This window comes from Astyanax mexicanus, chromosome 3 (genome assembly GCF_023375975.1).
Source record: "Astyanax mexicanus isolate ESR-SI-001 chromosome 3, AstMex3_surface, whole genome shotgun sequence".
Taxonomy (NCBI): Eukaryota; Metazoa; Chordata; class Actinopteri; order Characiformes; family Acestrorhamphidae; genus Astyanax; species Astyanax mexicanus.
In genome coordinates, this window is record NC_064410.1 from 22081742 (window position 1) to 22102275 (window position 20534).

Consider the following 20534-nt stretch of genomic DNA (forward strand, 5'->3'; position numbering starts at 1 on the left):
ATCTAAATGAAGCTAATTTATGTAGGTATAAGTTAAAAGATGACACTAGTGAGATTTTTAATTTAAAAGAATAAGGTACACTGACTTGTAGTAGCAATATTGTATCTTTGCTATTGCGACTCCAGGCCCACAAAGCCTGCTGCTGCATTCTAGTATTTTGGTGGAGCTGCATAATGCTGTGTAACTCTTATTGTGTTTGTGTAAACTCCTGTAATATTTACTTTGCTTTGTCAGTAAACAAGGTTCTTCCATTTTTCAACAAATCCACATACACAGCCGTCAATACAAGTGATTTGTTGTATAAAAAAAGTTTATGTATGTGAAATTTCATTGTACTTTTTCTTTAGGGAGAGGATGGATTCCCTGGAATCAAGGGAGACTTTGGTGTAAAGGGAGAAAGGGTAAGGCTTTTACAACACAAATACCTTCACAAAAATATACAAAACTGCATAACATACTATGAAAAAATATACCTGCAGTCTAATGGAAGGATTTCAATGATGTCAAATTTCCTGCCTCTATTTTTGTCTGTGTTTCAAAACCTTTGCTACATTTCAGGACCTACAGAATGTTGAGTAAAACAATGTCAGCAAATTGCTTTGCAAAAGTGTAATTTTCATTCTAATAGTGTTGTAGAATCAAAACCTCCATTTGTATTTACATAGGAAGACAACAACACTGCTGTCTTCTCATGTAAATACAAATCCTGCTATAAAAAATGATATTTTTTCTAATTGTATCCTGCTTTCTTCTACAATTTTAGGAATTCAACATGCCTTCATATCTTGACTAATAGACCATTCTTGACTAATTTATATTTACATTTATCCACAGACTTTGTAATATTGTAATACTCACCTCCTAAGAATATGGTGCAGTTTAAGTTTTCAGAGATTCAGAAATTTCCATAATATGACACTACAGATCTTGCAGCAACACACAACAATACACAACCTTCAGTCAATCTCTCAACTGGCTTCTACATAGGGAGAAGTTGGAGTGCCAGGTCCCAGAGGAGAGGACGGTCCTGAGGGTCCTAAAGGTCGTGTTGGCCCCCCTGGTGAGATTGGCTCTCTTGGTCCAGTTGGAGAGAAGGTGAGTTTTCAGAAAACATGGGTGTTTGTAATGTGAATTAAATAGACACAAGAGGTGGCTCCCACGGGCTAAGTGCTGCCACTATAATCGAAGATTGTTCGAATCCTGTTTATGTAGCTTGCCATCGGCTGCCGGAGCCCTGAGAGAGCACAACTGGTCTTGCTCTCTCTGGGTGGGTAGAAAGTGTTTTTTCCACTCTTTACTCCAAAGGGTGATGTCAATCAGCACAAGGCATCTGTGAGCTGATGTATCAGAACCGAATCACTGCGGTTTCCTCCGAGTGCTCTGTGATGCTACTCAGCAATGCTGCATCAGCAGCAGTTCAAAGAGGTGGTGGCTGACTTTACATGTATCGGAGGAGGCATGTGCTAGTCCTCACCCTCCTGGTGTTGAGCATTTCTAGTGAAAGGCAGAGTTCTAAGTGGGTTGGGTAATTACCTGTGTAAATTGGGGAGAACATTTGAAATAAAATTATTTTTAAAAATAGACACGAGTACTAAGGTTGACCAAGAATATTATCTGAAATGTGCATGTCATAGTGATTCAGTTTTATCATATTACTGCAACATATTCATACAATGTAAACTGAGTATTTAAAGCCAAAATGTGTCATTTTAGGGAAAACTTGGTGTTCCTGGACTGCCCGGCTATCCAGGAAGGCAAGGTCCTAAGGTAAAAGCACTTTATCTTTGATATAAAGATTTCAATAGTAGCACAATTACTAAATGTAGCTACTTTTCTAATACGTTTTTGTTTGTGTTTCCAGGGCTCACTTGGATTCCCAGGATTTCCTGGCACAAACGGAGAGAAGGGTGGAAGGGTGAGTTTCATAAAAAGATAGAAAATGAGCATAGCGTCTTTCTAAAGAGAACTAAAGTGTTTTAAATCAATTTAGATGTTACAAAAATCACTCAATTTGGCACTTATTGCAAAATGCTGCTAGTTTGATAGACTACATAATTCATATCAAATCAGATATTTATTTATTAGCAGGTTTATAGAAATGTTTTTAACTTGAAAAACATTGTTTTGCTCAGTTATTCTAAATTAACATCTTATCTTCTAGGTATTCATACTGACTTTTGTATTCAGCAGCATCTAAGCTTGATCTATCTTTTGATTCCTGCTTCTACAAACTAGCTAAGAATATTATCAAGTAAACAATGAAGCACTTTTGAAGTTTCTCTGAAAAAGGGTGTCTGCTAAACACCTCAATGTAAATGTAAACTGTAAATGTGTTCTGATATTTAATACACTTTGTTTTGAACCACTTGTAATGCAAGTTCTCTGTCCACAGGGTCTGATTGGAAAGACTGGGCCAAGAGGGCAAAGAGGACCAACAGTATGATTTTTTTTTCTTCAGTTTATTCTTCACTCCTCTCTTATTATTTCCTCTCTTCCTCTCAATTTTAAAACATTGGAGTATATATATCAGTCTACTTTACTGCTATCCTTTATACAGTATATGTCAATTGTTTTTAAATCTTTACGTTAATTTGATGCTAATAAATACATCTCAATCCATCTTATTTGGTCACTGATGCAATTTTAATATCTGTTTAGGGGCCCAGAGGACAGAGGGGTCCACGTGGGTCTACTGGAAAATCAGGTGCAAAGGTAACATCAATTATTATTATTGTGTATAAACAGCATGATAATATTGGCAAGATATTTTTAACATTTAGTATTAATATTGTAGGGTTCATCGGGCGGTGACGGCCCTGCTGGTCCACCAGGAGAGAGGGTAAGCTGCTTTAAATGTTCTTGATAAAATGAATTATTCTTCTAAATGTGTTTCTCATATGCCGGTTTAGCTAGAATTATCTTGTTTACTTGTTGTTTGTTTGGAACTCCTATAAACTAAACAAATGTACTTGTATTTATACAAATACATGTATTTATACAAATACAATTAAAACTTTGTTTTAAAGCAGCAGTCCCTGAAATTTTGTATTTTAAACTGAAATATATAAATATTATTCTCAAAAACATAATTTCACACAGAAATATATTTACATTAACTTGCATTAAAAGTACTCTTTTCCATGCTCTATGCAATTACACATTTTCACCAGAGAGGTCTCTCAATCACCAATTCCTCAAAACATATAGACTGTCACTTTAAACCCCCACTACTCACTATTACATATGGATCAAATCACTCTATATATTTTGTATTTTAATTGTTTTAATTTTTTTTTTTTTTTGCAATGCAGGGATTGCCTGGACCTCAAGGAGCAAATGGATTCCCAGGACCGAAAGGACCTCCAGTAAGAGATTTCCTCATAATTATTTTAATTATTATAGATTATGACTAAACTAAAGTGTGACGTGTACTTTTAAAGTTATGTCGTATGAAATTGTAATGTTTTTCTTTAAAGGGACCTCCAGGAAAAGACGGACTGCCTGGACACCCTGGACAGAGAGGAGAAGTTGTGAGTATTTTTTTTTCCAACTTCTGTTGTTCTACCCTAGAACAATCTGTAATCTGCTTTCTATAAATATTTATATTAATTAGCAGTTAAGGAATATGTAATTTGGTTTATTACTTTGGGCAATAATATTTCGCCAAGCGTACAAGATATTATTTCTAGTAAGATGTCAGGAGAAGAGTCAATGATAAGATTTCAGTTAATTAATAATAATCTTTTTGTAGGGATTCCAAGGCAAGGCTGGACCTCCTGGACCACCAGGTGTTGTTGGACCTCAGGTAAGTTTTAGGTAGCTGTCATCAGCATCCCTTTTTAATGTATGGATTTTTTTGTTGGGTTGTTTTTCAAGTATTTGCTAAATAAAAACATACCCTTGAGAGAAATTTGAACACTGGTTGGTGTGGTGCAGTGGATAACACCACTACCTGCTAGTTAGCTATCGCATCATGAGGGAGACTAGGGTACCTTGTAAGTCATTTGAATAAAAGTGTCAGCTAAATATCGTAAATGTAAATGAAAATACTAAAGATGCATGAATACCAGTACTGGTATGCTCATTTACTCATACTCATGATCGCAAACGAGAATTTGATACCAACATTTGAGACCTTGTTTCTAGGGCACATTACTACACTAACGAAAAGAGGACTCTTGTTTCCAGCATCTTCATCAATTAAGTCCGAATTATATACGCTCAGTCCCAGATTCACAGTAGGATCAAGAGAATGGAAAAGTGCATACAATAAGACAACTTCCTCCTCACTCCCCTACTATTTACTTCCTGTTTTATTTCTGAAAGTCTCATTTGATTGGCTAATGTGGTCCTGACATCACATGATCACACTAATGATAGAAAACATACTAAGGCATTGTCACTATGATCCATTTATATCCTGGGTCATAATGCTTTCCGTCAGCAGCCAGAGTCTGAGAGAACACAACTGGCTTTGCTCTCTCTGGGTGGGTAGATGGTGCTCTCTCTCCAAATCACTCCCAGTGTAATGTTGGTCAGTACAGGCATCTTTTGGCAGATGTATCGCAGCTTGGGAGCTTTGTTTGGTCCACACTCACTGGATTCCCAGTGTTGCTGCATCAGTGGCAGTTTAAAAAGACCACCCTGTGCTGGGAGGAAACTGTGGCTCTAACACAAAGTCTGAAAACCTGTAGAGGAACTGCCAACTCTGGCATATTAGCCAACAGACACCTGCTTCACACTGAGTGCAGAGGGGTAAAGGAGGCCAAAGAGATTCATAAAGAGAAAGGCCAGTTGCATTCTCTGGAATTCCATGCCAGTCTTGCTGGTAAAGGTACTTACTGTTAGAGCTCTTATGCTGCTTCTCAAACGGACTTTTAGCTGTGTGGAGTTCATTCCACATACTGTATCACATGTTTTACTACAGAACATGTGCTTTTATCTCCTTCGGGCTTATATTCAATCCCATACAAAAGTTTTCTGTCGTTTTTTGCAGTTGGTGCGAGTAAAACCGCTGGAGAAACAGCGCTTATAAATAAACAAACACACACGAAAGGTTATTCTATCTGTAATTTCAGTTTTTTTTTAGTTTTATAAACTCTCAGTTCAGTTCCAGTTTTTTCTTTAATAACCGTTCCTATTAGTTTTAGTTTTCATTATTTCATTTGTTTTTGTTAATGATAATGACCCTGGAAGAAGAACAACATTCCAGCCCTCCAATACAATTCTAGAGATGTGTAGAATCTATGCCAGGGCAATTTGAAGCCTCCCTAACTGCTGATGGTGGCCCAAAACTTTCTCAAGAAGCAATGGTTTTCCTCCAGATTACGATGCATCTATTTGTGCATCTGTTTAGCTGCATCTATCTTGGTAGCTCTGAGAACATACTATACTTCAAGCCAACTTTCAATTATTGAACCTTGTTTCTTATTTAGGGACCTTCAGGTGAAACTGGCCCAATGGGTGAGCGTGGTCACTCTGGACCTCCTGGACCACCAGGTGAGCAAGGCCTTTCTGGCCCTTCTGGTAAGGAAGGAACAAAAGGAGACCCTGGTCCTCCTGGCGGCCCTGGCAAAGATGGACCACCTGGATTGAGAGGCTTCCCTGGAGAGAGAGGACTTCCAGGAACACCGGTAAGAACACTGCAGATCTATAGTATATGTAAAATTGTGGAATCCTGATCTTTTACAGTGTATATACAGTATATATGTTTTGTTCACAACTTTATGTGTGCTCTAAATAGGGTGGCGCTGGACTAAAAGGAAATGAAGGCCCTGCAGGACCTCCTGGAACAGCTGTAAGCTTTTTTTAGCACTACAACAAAAATTAACTTAATATTTCCAAATATATTTTTACATTTCAAATCCACTCTTTTTAATATCTGTATAGGGATCTCCAGGTGAGAGAGGACTGGCAGGCACAGCAGGCCCAATTGGTCCTCCTGGAAGACCTGGACCTCAGGGACCCCCTGGATCTTCTGGAGAGAAAGGAGTACCTGTAAGTGTTTGTCTTAAATTAACTTACGGTATTCCTAACGTTGATACCTAAAACTTAATCATAAGATCATAATCATGAACACATCTCACATCTTTCAGGGAGAGAAAGGTCCAGTTGGTCCAGCCGGTCGTGATGGCATTCAAGGCCCTGTTGGTCTACCAGGCCCTGCTGGATCCCCAGGTGTTCCAGGAGAAGATGGTGACAAGGTCAGTGATTTCCTCACCTGTTAAACCGAAAAGAAGCGCTCATAATGAATATCTAGTTCTAATGTCTGTTTTTGCTAAAGACTAAATGGTAATTGTGTGATTTAGGGTGAAGTAGGAGAGCATGGGCACAAGGGAGCCAAAGGAGGCAAAGGAGAGCAGGTGAGTAGATGTATATCACAACCATAACACAAAATACATCACATATATATCCGCATATCAAATGTCCATATGGTATTTTACATTTGAAGTATTTGATTCATTAATATTCTATTGTGATATTTCTTTATTGTCAGGGTCCTCCCGGTCCACCTGGGCCAATGGGTCCTGTTGGACAGCCTGGTGCAGCTGTAAGCATGAAATATTATTAATGTTCTAATAATATTAATATTAAAAATATTATTTTTCCTCTTAACAATTGCTGAGATATGTCCTCTATTTTGATTTCTTTGTCAGGGTGCTGATGGTGAAACAGGTGCCAGAGGTCAACAGGGTCCGTTTGGTGCAAAGGGAGATGAAGGAACTAGGGGATTCCCTGGGCCTCCAGGCCCCATTGGGCTACAGGTACCAAATCAAAAGACAATAAGTTCAAATACTTGATATACATATATTCACATGTAGTCACGAAGAATATTGTACAATGCCAGGTGTCTACATTCCTGAGATTGTGCACATTTTAAACAATAAGTAGCAGAGCGGAGCCTGTTGGCAGCTATGCTAACTATGCAAACATAATACAAAATAAAATATAAGAAAGTGTTGCACACGCCAGGTAGCTGCGCCCCTAAAGTAGCAATCCGCCAAAAAAGAGCACCTGGCTCTTAAAGGGAATAGTAAGTGTCACGTTATTGGTTTATACAATTTTACACCCAAAACACACCCATGATTAATTAAGAGAATTAGTAAATGCCTGTTGCGCGCCATGCAGGGCATACTTTTCCTTTTGTTATGATAGCAGACACACTGAAGCCCTAAATCATACATGTATTCTAGAGGCACGTCTAGCAGTTAGTGATCTATCACTAAGAGGTACACTACAACAAACATAGCATCTGATAACATTTCATAGGGCAGTTGGTAAGCAATTGTACACCCTCTTGTGGCAAGACATAGTCTATAATTAGACCAAATCAGTAATCAAATGAACACATCATCTTGAGACTAACTGCATGCTGAGTTTTGCAGCAATCAGGGTGCATAATTTTTTGTCAGTGAGTGTAATTGTGCTCTGATTGATCGATCAATTAATTTATTGACTGGAAAAATAAGGCTTTGACTGTAGTTCAGTGGAACTCTATAGACTTAGAAATAGCTGTTCTACATTGAGAACATTACTCACCTGCAGCCTTTTTAAGGTCTTTGATTATCTTTTCTCTCTCTGTGGCATAAAGCTCCCAACTAAACAACCTGTGTACTGCTTTAACAGCTTGAAGTTCACTTTAATATAAAGAACGGAAATCAGACTTATATTTGACAGGACTGGACCAAAAACGGGTTGTTAACTGAAACTCACTCACCAAAGTACCAAACATTTGTGTACATCAGACTTCCCAAGTTGCAAAGATTTATTTCAGGAACCCGAACCCCCCCCATCCCCTGCCCAAAAAATAATAAGAATAATATATATTATATAATATTTATATATAGTCACATTAACTCACCTCAAAATGCATTTTGCAATCATTTAAACGCATTCCATACAAGAGGGAAAAAAACACTGCCCGCCACACAAAAGCTGATTGGCTGACTCATAGAACAGGCCAATCGGTTTCGGTTTTGCATGCGCTTCATGAAAAGTCTGTGTCACCTGTGTGCACATTTGTGTTTACTTTTGGGCCACTCATTCTAGATTCCGGAAGATTTTATCTGACCTTTGGGCATTAAGGAGCCATTATTGATATGGAGACTTGGGTAGTTTGTGCACATTTTACTACCATCCTCTATTTATAGACTACTACCATCCTCTATAAAATCAGATTAAATCTAAAACAATATACAAATTCAGAAGTTCAGGCAAGCTGCGAACAGTGTTTTGTGCCATTGTACAATACCATTAATAACTTGCAGAATTATGTTAGGAATTTTAAGCAAGCTATAAATGTAGATAATCTGTAAAATAAAAATAAAAAGTGAAGCTTTGTGAGGCAGTCATCAAGGATTTATAACATATTTTTTGTACTTTTTATCATGTTTTTTGCTTTGTATCAGTGATTACTGAAGAAAATAATTATCAATTATTTTAGGGACTGCCAGGCCCGAGTGGAGAGAAGGGTGAGACTGGAGATGTTGGACCATTGGTGAGTTTTTTTTTTATTTTTATTATTATTATTTTATTATTTTATTTTATTTTTTAAGGATTAGTCAGAATAGGTTTACATAGTGTTTACGTCATTTGTCTCATTTGCTAGGGTCCTCCTGGCCCTCCGGGACCCCGTGGTCCAGCTGGTCCCAATGGTGCTGATGTAAGTAATTCCATAAAAACACCAGATCTATATATTTTTAAACAATTTTTAACCGTTTAATATTATTTTTTATCTCTGTATTGTAATATAACACATCCTTTGCTTAATAGGGTCCTCAAGGTCCTCCTGGTGGTTTAGGAAATCCAGGTCCTGCAGGAGAGAAGGTGAGTGAATACAGAACAATTCAATATTTGCACACTTGTTTTATAGCATGTTAAAGTGTATGACTGGATCAGAGGATGTGCTGACCTTGATGTGTTCTGACAGGGTGAACCTGGAGAAACTGGACCTCCTGGTGTTGGTGGAGAACCAGGAAAGAAGGTCAGATTTTTTGTGTTATTATTAATTTATTTTGAGTAACTTGGCTGATTGTGTTGTGGGCTGTTTTATAAATTGTTTGCTTGTCTGCTGACAGGGCCCAAGAGGAGAGCGTGGTGAGAAAGGTGAATCTGGGCAGCCAGGCACTCCTGGTCCTGCTGGAGGAAAGGGGCCTACTGGAGACGATGGTCCTAAAGGAAACCCTGTAGGTGGCAAAAATGGGTCCGTTATTAAAAAAATATATCCTGTTGTGAATCTGTTGAGATTTATTTTTGGTGTTTTTTTTCTCTTAAGGGTCCTGTTGGTTTCCCTGGTGATCCTGGACCCCCTGGTGAAGTTGGACCTAGAGTAAGTAAATACTACTTTTATGCTAGATCTAGATGTGGTTTGATTTTTTTAGTAAATTATATATATTTTTTCTAATCAGACATTTTGTTATTTGGGGTTATTATTGCCTAATTGTTTGTTGTGTTGTTGCTCATCTGATACATCTTTAAGGATAATGTTTCTCACACTTTTAAATCTAAAAGGGCCAAGATGGAGCAAAGGGAGAGAGAGGAGAAGATGGTGAACAAGGAGAAGCTGTAAGTGTCTATTTTTGTATTTTTTTCCAAACTTGAATTTAGATTTTCATAACCTTATTGGGTAAAAAAAATTACAAATCTGTGACGATCAGTTTTATGTTTTCTACTCAAATTTCAACCCTTGAACTCAGTGTTAAATACATCACCACTTACTGAATCAGGTCAAACATTAAATGAAACACATTAAAAGCTTCCACTTTTTGAAACTAAAACAACTGCAGAGTGTATGATATTGATATTTACTTCTGATATTCATTTCAGGGCTCTCCAGGACCCTCAGGAGAAAACGGACCACCTGGGCCCCCTGGAAAGAGAGTAAGACAAAATATTTAAAACATCTAAACATATAATTACATATTTTTAGGGTTCATACAGGAGCTTGACATCTTTGAAAATGCTTGAATTGTAATGTTGTGTTGTCCAGGTTTAAATGTGCTGGAATTTTGGATAAATTGCTTGGAAATGCTTGAAAACGTTGCTGTCTGTCTTGTACAACAAACAGCTTTATGACTAAATACTCCGCTTGTTAGATGTGTGATAATGTGTGGGAAATCTTTTGATGAACCCAGATCAGTTGGCTCTTATACCATGAGAAGCCGACTCATAAACTAAGCATTTTACCACTTCTGCCTTAATGGTTTAAGATTGTATATAATGGTGTAAATGGATATATAACTAGTTAAGGATTGTATATAATTGTGTATAGGGGCTTATTGGTGTATAGCATAGCATTGATTATTATGAGTATATATGTATATGCATAAATAAATATAATCAAATCAAACCTTTACCTTGAAAGTGCTTGAAAAGTGCTTGAATTTGACATTAGAAAAGGTGTATCAACCCTGTACTTTACCCCTTTTTATTTTACTTTACAGGAGAAGTTTAGAGAATTTAAGTTCAAACATAGATTTATTTTAAATCGATTTTTTTCCAGGGTCCTCCCGGCACAAGAGGACCTGAAGGTCGTGAAGGAGAGAAAGGAAGCAAGGTAAGGATTCATGATACCATTCTGAAATTATGCAGTTCAAAAAGAAACTATAAACTGTTTTTCATGAAGATACTAAGCTAAAAGATGCTGAATTGGTGTATATTAGTGTATTTTAGCAATGCTACAGAGCCATAATCTACACTTAAAAATAGATTACCCTACTGACCCTACTGAAAAATCTAGCTAAAGACCAGCATCTTATGTGGTCATGGTGGTTGATAAACATACCGTATGCTGGCAAGCTATTCATTCACCCCTTGACCAGCATAGTGTATGTTGCATTTGATACTGGTCATGCTTGGCCATACGGTTCATGCTTGGTTATTCTTGTCATGCTTGTTAACCAGCTTGGTCATGATAGGTGCAGTGGATAACACCACTACTTGCTAGTGAGCTACTACATCATGTAGGAGACTGGGGTTCAGTTCCCAGTCTGGGTGGCTGAATGATGCGCTACATCAGTAAAAGTGTTTGGGCAAGACTCCTAATGGTCCACTTCTGTAACAGGAATAACCTTGTCAAATTGGATAAAAGCTAGTCAACCTGAACCCCATATTGTTCATCTAGCTTGATAAAGTTGCTCATGCTTTGAAGACCAGCTAAACTTTCAAACTCAAAAAACTAAAAAAAATAAAAATAAAACACACACTCTGGGGTTTAAGGGCTAAGTCGGTTTGCATTCTTCAAAAACTCTCAAAGTCTTGAAACTCAATATTGATTTAGTTTCTCTTCTTATTACATTTATCAAGGGAGGTTCAGGAGCAGCTGGTGCCCCTGGAAAAACTGGCCCTGTTGGGCCACAGGGTCCTCCAGGAAAACCAGGAACAGAGGGTCTGAGAGGTCTCCCAGGATCAGTGGTAAGTTCAGTCACTTCAATCCAGTGTAGTGGGAGCAACCATATTTGTTATCTTCCTACTGTTTTATGTTTTTTATGCTGTTAGTGAAAGTTGCTCTGGTTTGTATCATGAAGTATATATATTTTTTTTCTAATCACATTTATTTCTTGATTTCTCACAGGGACAACAAGGTTCTCCTGGCCCTGCAGGCGAGAAAGGACCTCCTGGACCTATTGTAAATAATGAATGCTTATTGTACAGCATAATAAAGTACTTTACTTAACACATTGATGCATTTTACAGCATATATTATTGAACTATTTAATGAAATACCATGCCTCCTTCTTTTTTCAGGGTCCTTCTGGGTTGCCAGGTCTGCGTGGCGAAGCTGGTGCTAAGGGAGAGAAAGGACACCCAGGTTTGATTGGTCTGATTGGACCTCCAGGAGAGCAGGGAGAAAAGGGAGACCGAGGACTGCCTGGCCCACAGGGATCATCTGGGTCTAAGGGAGAAACTGTGAGTTCAGTTGTAACAGCGTTGTGTATCACAAATCAAGACTTTGTTCAGACATCAGGCAAATCTGATTTCTTTTTTAAATCTGTCCACATTGTTATTCGCAAGTGATCAGATCAGATATGTGTGTCCAAACATCACAAACCTGCCTGCATGAGTTGCTGTAATAATAGGATCAGTGTCAGTAATTAGCCTTTGGCACTTTTTTCTTCTTCACACACTTATGTCACTCTAGATTTGATGATGTTAGTTGTCGCATTGTTCAGAAAATCTGAATATCTTATTGTAATTTTACAGGGTTCGTACGGTCATGAAAAAAACTAGAAAAGTCATGGAACTTAAAAATAGCAATTTTCAGATCTGGATAAGTTTCGTAAAAATAAAAATACCCAGAACGTTTTGGAAAAGTCATGGAAATTTGGTTTACAAATTTTTGTGTTTCAGTTCATCGATAGAGAAAGTCTATTTTGAGCTACAAATACGTCAGCTGAGAATTAATCCAGTTATTTAGCCCTACACAATGGAACTCTCAGGATCTGACACACATTTTATTATTAAAGATTGTGTGCCAACATTTTTTTTAGATTTAATTTAGACCTACTATAATCAATTTTAGTTTAGCTTTAATTGATTTTTGGTTTTATTGTCCATGTCTGCACTAATGTTCTAATCGTGTGGTCATAAAAAATTGCCTTAAATGCATGAAAAAGTCTTGAAAAAAAAAAGTTAAATGTTAAACATTTTTAAAATGTATAAACCGCATCCAGGCAAACATACAAGAGGGCAAACATAAAAATCAGCAATAATTACAAATATTTTACAAGATTAAGAGTATGAGAATGATATAGAATGAGCAGATATGTTACAGTCTGTTATGCTTCATTTTAGGGAATGCCTGGTGGAACTGGCCCTCTGGGCCCTGCCGGTCCTGCTGGTGTCCCTGTAAGTATATTTCATGCACTATTTATGGGTGATTTAACACTACTATTTCTATAAGTTTAAAACGTTCTATCCCTTTTTTTCTTTTCCAGGGTCCAAGGGGTATTAAAGGAGCCAAGGGTGCTGCTGTGAGTAACAACCTTTAAAACAGTCTGTAGCGGGTCTTTTAATTTGTGATAATGTATGTCGGGTCATTCTAAACCCTTTACTGTGATATTTGCAGGGTGGTGCTGGACCCAAAGGAGAGAAAGGTGTTCAAGGACCTCCAGGACCCCCTGTAAGTTCTTTACATAATCATCATGTGATGGTTAAAAATGATAAAATCTAATTAGAGCCTTTTTTGTTGCACTTTAAATGTGTGAATGTACAACAGCATATCAACAATCATTTGACTGTTCTGCTTCTATTTTTTTTCTTCTAGGGACCTCCTGGTGATGTCATCCAGCCCCTTCCTATTCAGATCCCCAAGAAGTCTAAACGCTCCATTGATGCCAGTGAGATTTTGCCTGATGGAAAGGCCATGGACGACACCACGGGCACTGAATTCCTAAATGGCAATGAAGGCATGGAAGAGGTCTTCGGTTCTCTCAATTCTCTTCGTCAGGAAATTGAGGCCATGCGCTTCCCACTTGGAACAAAAGACAGTCCAGCCAGGACCTGCCAGGACCTCCTCCTCAGTCAACCAGAATATACAGACGGTATTGTGGTCTTAATTTATCTGCAATAATATTTACCTTACAAATATAGGGAGAAATTATAAATACACTCACTGACAAAAAACGCAACAAGAAGGAGCTGTTGGAATAGAAATTTTATGTGTAAATGTTATGATGATACAGGTGCATCTCAAAAAAATAGAATATCATTCAAAAGTTACTTAATTTCAGTAATTCAGGAAAATGCTCTCCAAACCATCTTAACACTAGATCTCAAGCATCTTGGACTGTGTGTCTCTCCACTCTTCCTCCAGACTCTGCTCCCTTAATTTCCAAATGAAATGTAAAATTTACTGATGATCAGTGATGGTTTGGAGAGACATGTCATTTGCTAGTGTTGATCCACTGTGTTAAATCAAGTCTAAAGTCAGTGCAGTGTTTTCCTGCAAAATCTTACAGCACTTCATGCTTCCCTCTGCTGACAACTTTTATGAAGATGCAGATTTTATTTTCCAGCAGGACTTGGCACACCAATTGGAAAAGTACCAATTGGTCTTTTATGGTTTTTATTGGTTTTTATTAGCTGTAAGCCATAATCACCAGCAATAAAAGAAATATATGCTTAAAATAGATAACTCTGTGTTATACATCTATATAATATATGAGTTTCACATTTTGAATTAAATTACTAAATAACTTTTCAAAAAATTCAAATTTTTAGATGCACATTTATATGATGATTTCGATATTAGAATTGGGAATTTTTATCATGGATACAAGATGATACAGTTGCGCAGGAGGGAACTTGTAGGTTACCGAAGCTGATGCGATTACTTTGTGTGAATTGGTCATAACAGGGATCCAGAAACACTGTCCTAGCTCAAGTTAAAAGTGGGGTTTCTGCATTGTTTGAAATGAACTAATCACTTTGTTACTTAGTGCCTGCCACATTATATTCTTACTATTAGTCAAATTAATTCTACTAAATATAAAAAATGAGTAAAACCTTCTTTGTTGTGTTTCTCTGTTTCTATCAAGGTGAATACTGGATTGATCCAAACCAAGGCTGCACCCGTGACTCTTTTAAGGTTTACTGCAACTTCACAGCTGGTGGGGAGACTTGCCTTTATCCTAGCAAGGAAGTGGAGAATGTAAGAAAATATATGACTTACAGTCTTATATGGCTACAGTTCCTCACAAAGGAAGAAATGCATTCTAATGCTAATCTATTCTGTTTTGTGCTAGTAAAAGAAAGATTTTAGTCCAAGAGACAGTATGGTGATTACATGAGTGCAAAGTATGTAGTTTAAAGTGTGTGTATGTGTGTGTAAATCTTCACAGGTAAAGATGAACTCTTGGCCAAAGGAGAAGCCTGGAACATGGTACAGTCGGTTTGCCAAGGGAAGCAAGGTAAGCTGAGCTTTTCCTCTAAAATAAAACTGTTCCAACGCTAAATAATAACAAGTAGTTAATTATGGTCTAGCCAGCAGACATATATAAACCACATATTGAATGCTTCTTTTTGAGGATGTAATCATATGTCTGGTTTGATAATAATAACAATTGCACATTGCAATTTCCACAGATGTCATATGTGGACTCCAATGGTGAACCCGTGGGTGTGGTCCAAATAGGCTTCCTGCGATTGCTGAGTCTTCAGGCTCGTCAGAACCTCACCTACCACTGCCACCACTCTGTAGCCTGGGCTGATAGCACTTCTGGCAATGGCTACCAGAGGGCGCTGCATTTCCTGGGTTCTAATGAAGAAGAGATTAGTTACGAGACTAACCCTTATATCAAGGCCCTTTCTGACGGCTGTTCTGTAAGTTTTAACACTTTGTCTCCTCACTATACAGCTCAGGCAAAAAAAAATAAGAGACCACCTAAAAATGATGAGTTTCTTTGATTTTACCAAATTAAGAACATCTGGAATATAATCAAGAGGAAGATGGATGATCACAAGACTGGTGAAGGAGAAAATACCAAGATGCATGAATATAAACTTGTTTTCTTTGCATTATTTGAGGTTTGAAAGCTCTGCATCTTTTGTTATTTCAGCCACTTTAAATATTTTATTTGCAATTTGGAAGAAATGTTGTCTGTAGTTTATAGAAGAAAACAACAATGTTCATTTTACTCGACCATAAACCTATAAATAACAAAATCAGAGAAACTGATTCAGAAACTCAAGTGGTCTCTTAATTTTAGAGCTGTATACTCACACACAGTATTTAAATATTAAACAGTATATTTGTATCCAAAAGTAACTAACAGGTGCTGGGTTTCTACAGTTCTGTTCAGAGTTCATTCAGTGTGTTTTCTTTTTATGAATTTCTACATTGTAAATTTAATATTGAAGACATTAAATACATTCAGGAACACATGCAAAATTATTCTGTAAACAAAAAGTTTTAAACAAACCAGAATCTTTTCTGGTTTTGAACTTTATATTAGTCTAAGTAGCACATTTAGCTTTGAGCACAGATCTGCAATCTCAGTGTCTTCATGAGAGGGAGTCACCTGGAATAGTTTTCTCAGCATTTTGAAGGAGTTCCTGGAGGTGTTGAACAATAGTTGGTGCTTTTTCTTCACACAGTGAAGCTCCAGCTCATCCCAAATCACCATCTCATTTGATCAGGTTTAGATCAGGGGAAACACTTTTTTGTGTATACTACATAATTCCATATGTTATGTGTCGCTTTATTTATTTTCTACATTTTAGATTAATTAAAAAAAGAAAAGAAAACCATTAAGATAAACACTGAATGAGAAGGTGTGCCCAGACTTTAGACTGGTACTGTATACTGTATATCACTGCACTATATATGGGACAGTATTTAAACAGCAGATTTTATAAGATCTGCTGATACTGATGCCTTTTGTGTGCATATCAAATCATAAATCTTATAATAAAATTGCTTGTAAATGTCATTATTCAATACTTTTGCGGTATTTAGGTTATTTTACACCTGACAGATAATATCATGTACAATGTATACATAGTTTAAACATGTTGCACAAAAGCAAGTATTAACCTGTGATTTGAATAAAAGATTTTAAAATATTTTATTATAAGCATAATTATTTCCAATTATTAACTTCACCCAGCCAATACAATGTTAAATAAGCTGCTTACTCCATAAAAAGATTCAGAATTCAGATAAGCATAAATAAATAACCAGTAATAACCATTCACTTTAGAATATGTTGACAAAAATGACCGCATTAATAATGTTTTTTTTCTGATTTTTCTTTTCCACAGTATCGCAAAGGCTACGACAGGACAGTTCTGGAGATCAACACACCTCAGGTGGAACAGCTCCCTCTCTTGGACATGAAGATCACAGACTTTGGCGAGAACAATCAGAAGTTTGGTTTTGAAGTGGGACCAGTCTGTTTCCGGGGGTAAAAACATCTCCACATGCCAAAGGAACACAAATATAGACACAAATGGGAGCACACAGACATACTTGGACATTGGCACTCATCCACGCTCGCACACCCTCACACACCTAAAGTCATGAAAAACAACAGTGACACAAAGGTGTGGCAAAAAAAAACAAAAAAACATCATGCTCAGTGACAAAGATAATATCCAACCAAGTATTGGACGACAAGGTTGTATGTTACGAGGAGGAGTGTAATGGCAAGAGCTGTTGGCCAAAAGTGGTCAATGATCAGACCACTAAAAGATCCTGTTTCAGATTCCTCTGTCCCTCGTCTCTCCTCCTCGCTGTTGCTCTTTTGAGGTGTCCTACTCTCTACCTCCATGCTTCAGCCTTCTACTTCTAGTTTTATACGATCTTTGCCTCTTTCTACATTTGACTTTGTTTTTTCCACCCTATTAAAATGTAGTTACCTGCAGATACAGAAGTTTTACTGTGGACCTGAGGCAAAGTCTTCTTTTGATAATTTAAAAATAAGGTCAAATTCAGGCATGTGGATGAAGTTTCTTACGTTGATGTTTTCTGGTTGGAATCAGATGTGAATAAGATTTAACATTTTACCCTTTCCTTACTGTAATAAAACCCTACCAGCATTGCTTTTGTACTGTATAACTGTTTTATTGAGCCTGATATACAGTCATGTGAAAAAGTTTGAAACCCATTAAAACTCCTCATATGGACATTTGATTCTCCTTTTAACAGTATATGAAGGAATATGAAGGTAATACAACTAATCAAATAGAACTGAAGCAATGTCTTTTGTTAAAGGTGCTCTCTGATAAACTTATGAAGCCTCTAAAGGTGGATACATGTACTTTTTATGAATGAAATTTTACAAATAATTTAAAAAGACATTTATTCAGTGATGTTTGTTTAGTTGTAATACCCCATCTCTCATTATAGTTAAAATTAAATTCTGTATGTTCAAACATGTTAAAAAATACAGCATTTCCATGGGTTTCCTAACTTTTTCACACGACTATATGCAATGAATTCAATCCCCTGTAAATTTTAATGATATGTACATTAAGATTTTGTAAGCAAGCCGTGAGCACAATGGCAATGTACCACACCAGTATTTATAGAGAATTCAGTGAAGCAATTTCTGTAATGCATCTTTGTATTTAAGCAGGATTCACATGCAGATGTGACATTAACCAAATGTGTTCTTTAAAGTGGAATAATTCTGTGTTCTGAATATTTGTCAACCGTCAGTTGTTTTATCCACCTACAGTGATCAGTATTGAAAACAAGCTCATCAGCTCACAATAACTGACCTCTCTTACAGCAGTGTTACGCCTGGAAATGTGCACAAGAAACCATTTGTACAGTAAAATTGTTCTGTTTTATTTATTTTTGAAAAAAGTGAACCAGAATGCTAACTGCAGAACCAAACACTATTACAAGACAAAATAAAATGTGGTATTTCATCTGTATTTATTTCCTGTAGTTTTCCCATCAGTCCATTAAATATGAGCATTGAAATTCAAGTCAGCTGATCTGCATTCAATGTACACGACACTTTTCACTTCCATCTCTGTGCTTATAAATCACCAAACACAGACTGCGACCCAGTGAATCTCAGAAACGCTCGTTACAAGTATGGATGGTAAAGAGAACAGTCCTGCGAGAGGAAAGCCACGCCAAGGAGGGCAGAACATCTAAAAGAAGGCATGGCAACATTTTTTAAAAAGATTATTAAAATATATGTTCATGAGGTAATACAGAAGTTTAATTTTATTTGATTTTATTGTTTGTTTGTTTTTTTTTCTATCAGAGAGACAGGAGGCAGAAAAGCTAGGCAAAATTCTTACTGGTGTTGTCTGTACAGGAAACACTAAGGAAAGGTGTGTTATGTTATTGAAAGGCAAACATCTGTGTCTTAAACTATGGTGCTGAAAAAAAGAATTATTGTATTTGTGTAAGTATTTTTTAAATGCTGTTTCTGTAATATATCATCTTTTTAAAAAGACCTGTATGATATACTTGTTTTTATTTGGTTCACTTGTTCAGATTTCTCATTTTGAAGATTAAAATATATAATTATATTGTTTTTAGGGTCTGAGGTTTTAGTAGTTGTAGTTGTAGTAATAGTAGTAGTAGTAGTATCACATGGTTATGCAAAATGGTTTTGCAAAAACATATATTTAGTTCATCCAATCATGACAAATGCGAGAACTGTACATGAAAAGCCTTTTTGGAGCTATAATTTGTTTCTTAATGTTTCTTTGAATGACCCTTTAAATACTGTTTAAACACCATAGTATAAAAAGCATAACACATAGAATATACATGATGGCAAAAACAAGCATGAAGCACTAAGAATAGTAGTTCACATTATCTTGATTGATTTTAATTTAATTCAAAATTTTGGGTGCATTTTATCTACATTTATATTTGTATATCATCTACATTTTATTAGGTTATTTTTACGGCTAGAATATTTTTTTTCTTTTCTTACTATTCTTTATTTTTTACTATTGCTTCCAATCCTCTCTAGATTAAGACGTTCTGTTATGGTGAGAGGTATCCAGATGCCCATCTACTTGGTGAGTTTAGCTAAGGTGCACCCATAGCTATTACAGTCTATAGCCCTATCTGGTCAGGATTAGTTTCTTAGGGGGGCGCCTGTGAAAAATATTTCACACTTCTACTGTGATAAAACTCTTGCATTCAGATTTTAATTAAAAAAAACAGGAGGAAAAAAAAAACAGGAGGACCAGTGAGTTTTTAGGCTTTCTTGGTCACGACATCGCATTCAGTAGCTCCTCCATTTCCACTCGCTGTTGTGTTTACGTAGATCTCCGTGGAAACACGCGGCCAAAGTGTAATTACATGAAGTGTAATTCAGCCTGAAGTCTGAGAAAAACATGTACATGTACAAGGGTCCATCCCAATTGCCTACTAGTTAATTATATTTACTAGTTTTCGAGTATGACATATGTTGTATAAAGAAAAGTGTGAAAGTTCAATATGCTCAAACATCCAAGATATATTTTCAGAAACGGTCAGTTTTTAAATGTGGCTACAAAGTACAGTATTGTCCCACATTGCAATGTAAAATAGACAGGGAGGAGATACTCTAGTCTGGATCAATAATAGAAATGGCTGGAGAACCTGCAGAGAGATATGTTGGCATAGCAATGCTTTATCACTTTATATTAGTACAAAATGGGTTATAACTTAAATATATTGTGTTCAAACTGCTAAACCTGGTCAAATTATACATGCTTTTGATTTCATACATGTAATTAAATCTCTTCCACAGAAAACACACTTTTGCACATTTATTGTTATTTTCCTTAATTTAAATAAACTTCATCGCTGTTCACAATGATTGTAAATTAGGTTCCAGAGACAGACAGTCTCATTCTGTGTTGGATGATGATACACAAACGAGTGCAGTTAGGTGAAATAAACTGGAACATTTTGTTTTATTGTAAAAAAAATAATAATAAAATTAAAAACAGACATCTTAGCTTATGAATCAGCCCTCCTGGTTAATTAAAGTAGAAACACAATGTACACTGCCTGGCAAAAAAAAACAAAAGTCGCCACCAAATGATCAGGGGATGCTGCAGTTGGTCAG

The 20534-nt window shown here is 36.6% G+C and overlaps 1 protein-coding gene across 8 annotated transcripts in view; it reads left to right on the top strand.

Annotated features, from left to right (window-relative positions):
• Positions 1–18435, top strand: part of col11a2 (collagen, type XI, alpha 2) — a 60160-nt gene extending 41725 nt beyond the window's left edge. For all 8 annotated transcript variants that reach the window (XM_015606834.3, XM_022682973.2, XM_007253067.4 and 5 more), the window contains 37 exons: positions 348–401; positions 988–1095; positions 1714–1767; positions 1862–1915; positions 2393–2437; positions 2659–2712; positions 2795–2839; positions 3312–3365; positions 3477–3530; positions 3752–3805; positions 5436–5633; positions 5744–5797; positions 5890–5997; positions 6096–6203; positions 6309–6362; positions 6497–6550; positions 6657–6764; positions 8444–8497; positions 8609–8662; positions 8773–8826; positions 8930–8983; positions 9078–9185; positions 9275–9328; positions 9511–9564; positions 9826–9879; positions 10502–10555; positions 11305–11412; positions 11573–11626; positions 11746–11907; positions 12793–12846; positions 12936–12971; positions 13067–13120; positions 13265–13541; positions 14538–14650; positions 14841–14909; positions 15085–15321; positions 16762–18435. In XM_015606834.3, the coding sequence (XP_015462320.3) occupies positions 348–401; positions 988–1095; positions 1714–1767; positions 1862–1915; positions 2393–2437; positions 2659–2712; positions 2795–2839; positions 3312–3365; positions 3477–3530; positions 3752–3805; positions 5436–5633; positions 5744–5797; positions 5890–5997; positions 6096–6203; positions 6309–6362; positions 6497–6550; positions 6657–6764; positions 8444–8497; positions 8609–8662; positions 8773–8826; positions 8930–8983; positions 9078–9185; positions 9275–9328; positions 9511–9564; positions 9826–9879; positions 10502–10555; positions 11305–11412; positions 11573–11626; positions 11746–11907; positions 12793–12846; positions 12936–12971; positions 13067–13120; positions 13265–13541; positions 14538–14650; positions 14841–14909; positions 15085–15321; positions 16762–16908 (3111 nt within the window). In that variant the 3' untranslated portion in view covers positions 16909–18435. The remainder of the gene's footprint in view (positions 1–347; positions 402–987; positions 1096–1713; positions 1768–1861; positions 1916–2392; positions 2438–2658; positions 2713–2794; positions 2840–3311; positions 3366–3476; positions 3531–3751; positions 3806–5435; positions 5634–5743; positions 5798–5889; positions 5998–6095; positions 6204–6308; positions 6363–6496; positions 6551–6656; positions 6765–8443; positions 8498–8608; positions 8663–8772; positions 8827–8929; positions 8984–9077; positions 9186–9274; positions 9329–9510; positions 9565–9825; positions 9880–10501; positions 10556–11304; positions 11413–11572; positions 11627–11745; positions 11908–12792; positions 12847–12935; positions 12972–13066; positions 13121–13264; positions 13542–14537; positions 14651–14840; positions 14910–15084; positions 15322–16761) is intronic.
• The last annotated feature ends 2099 nt before the right edge of the window (positions 18436–20534 follow it).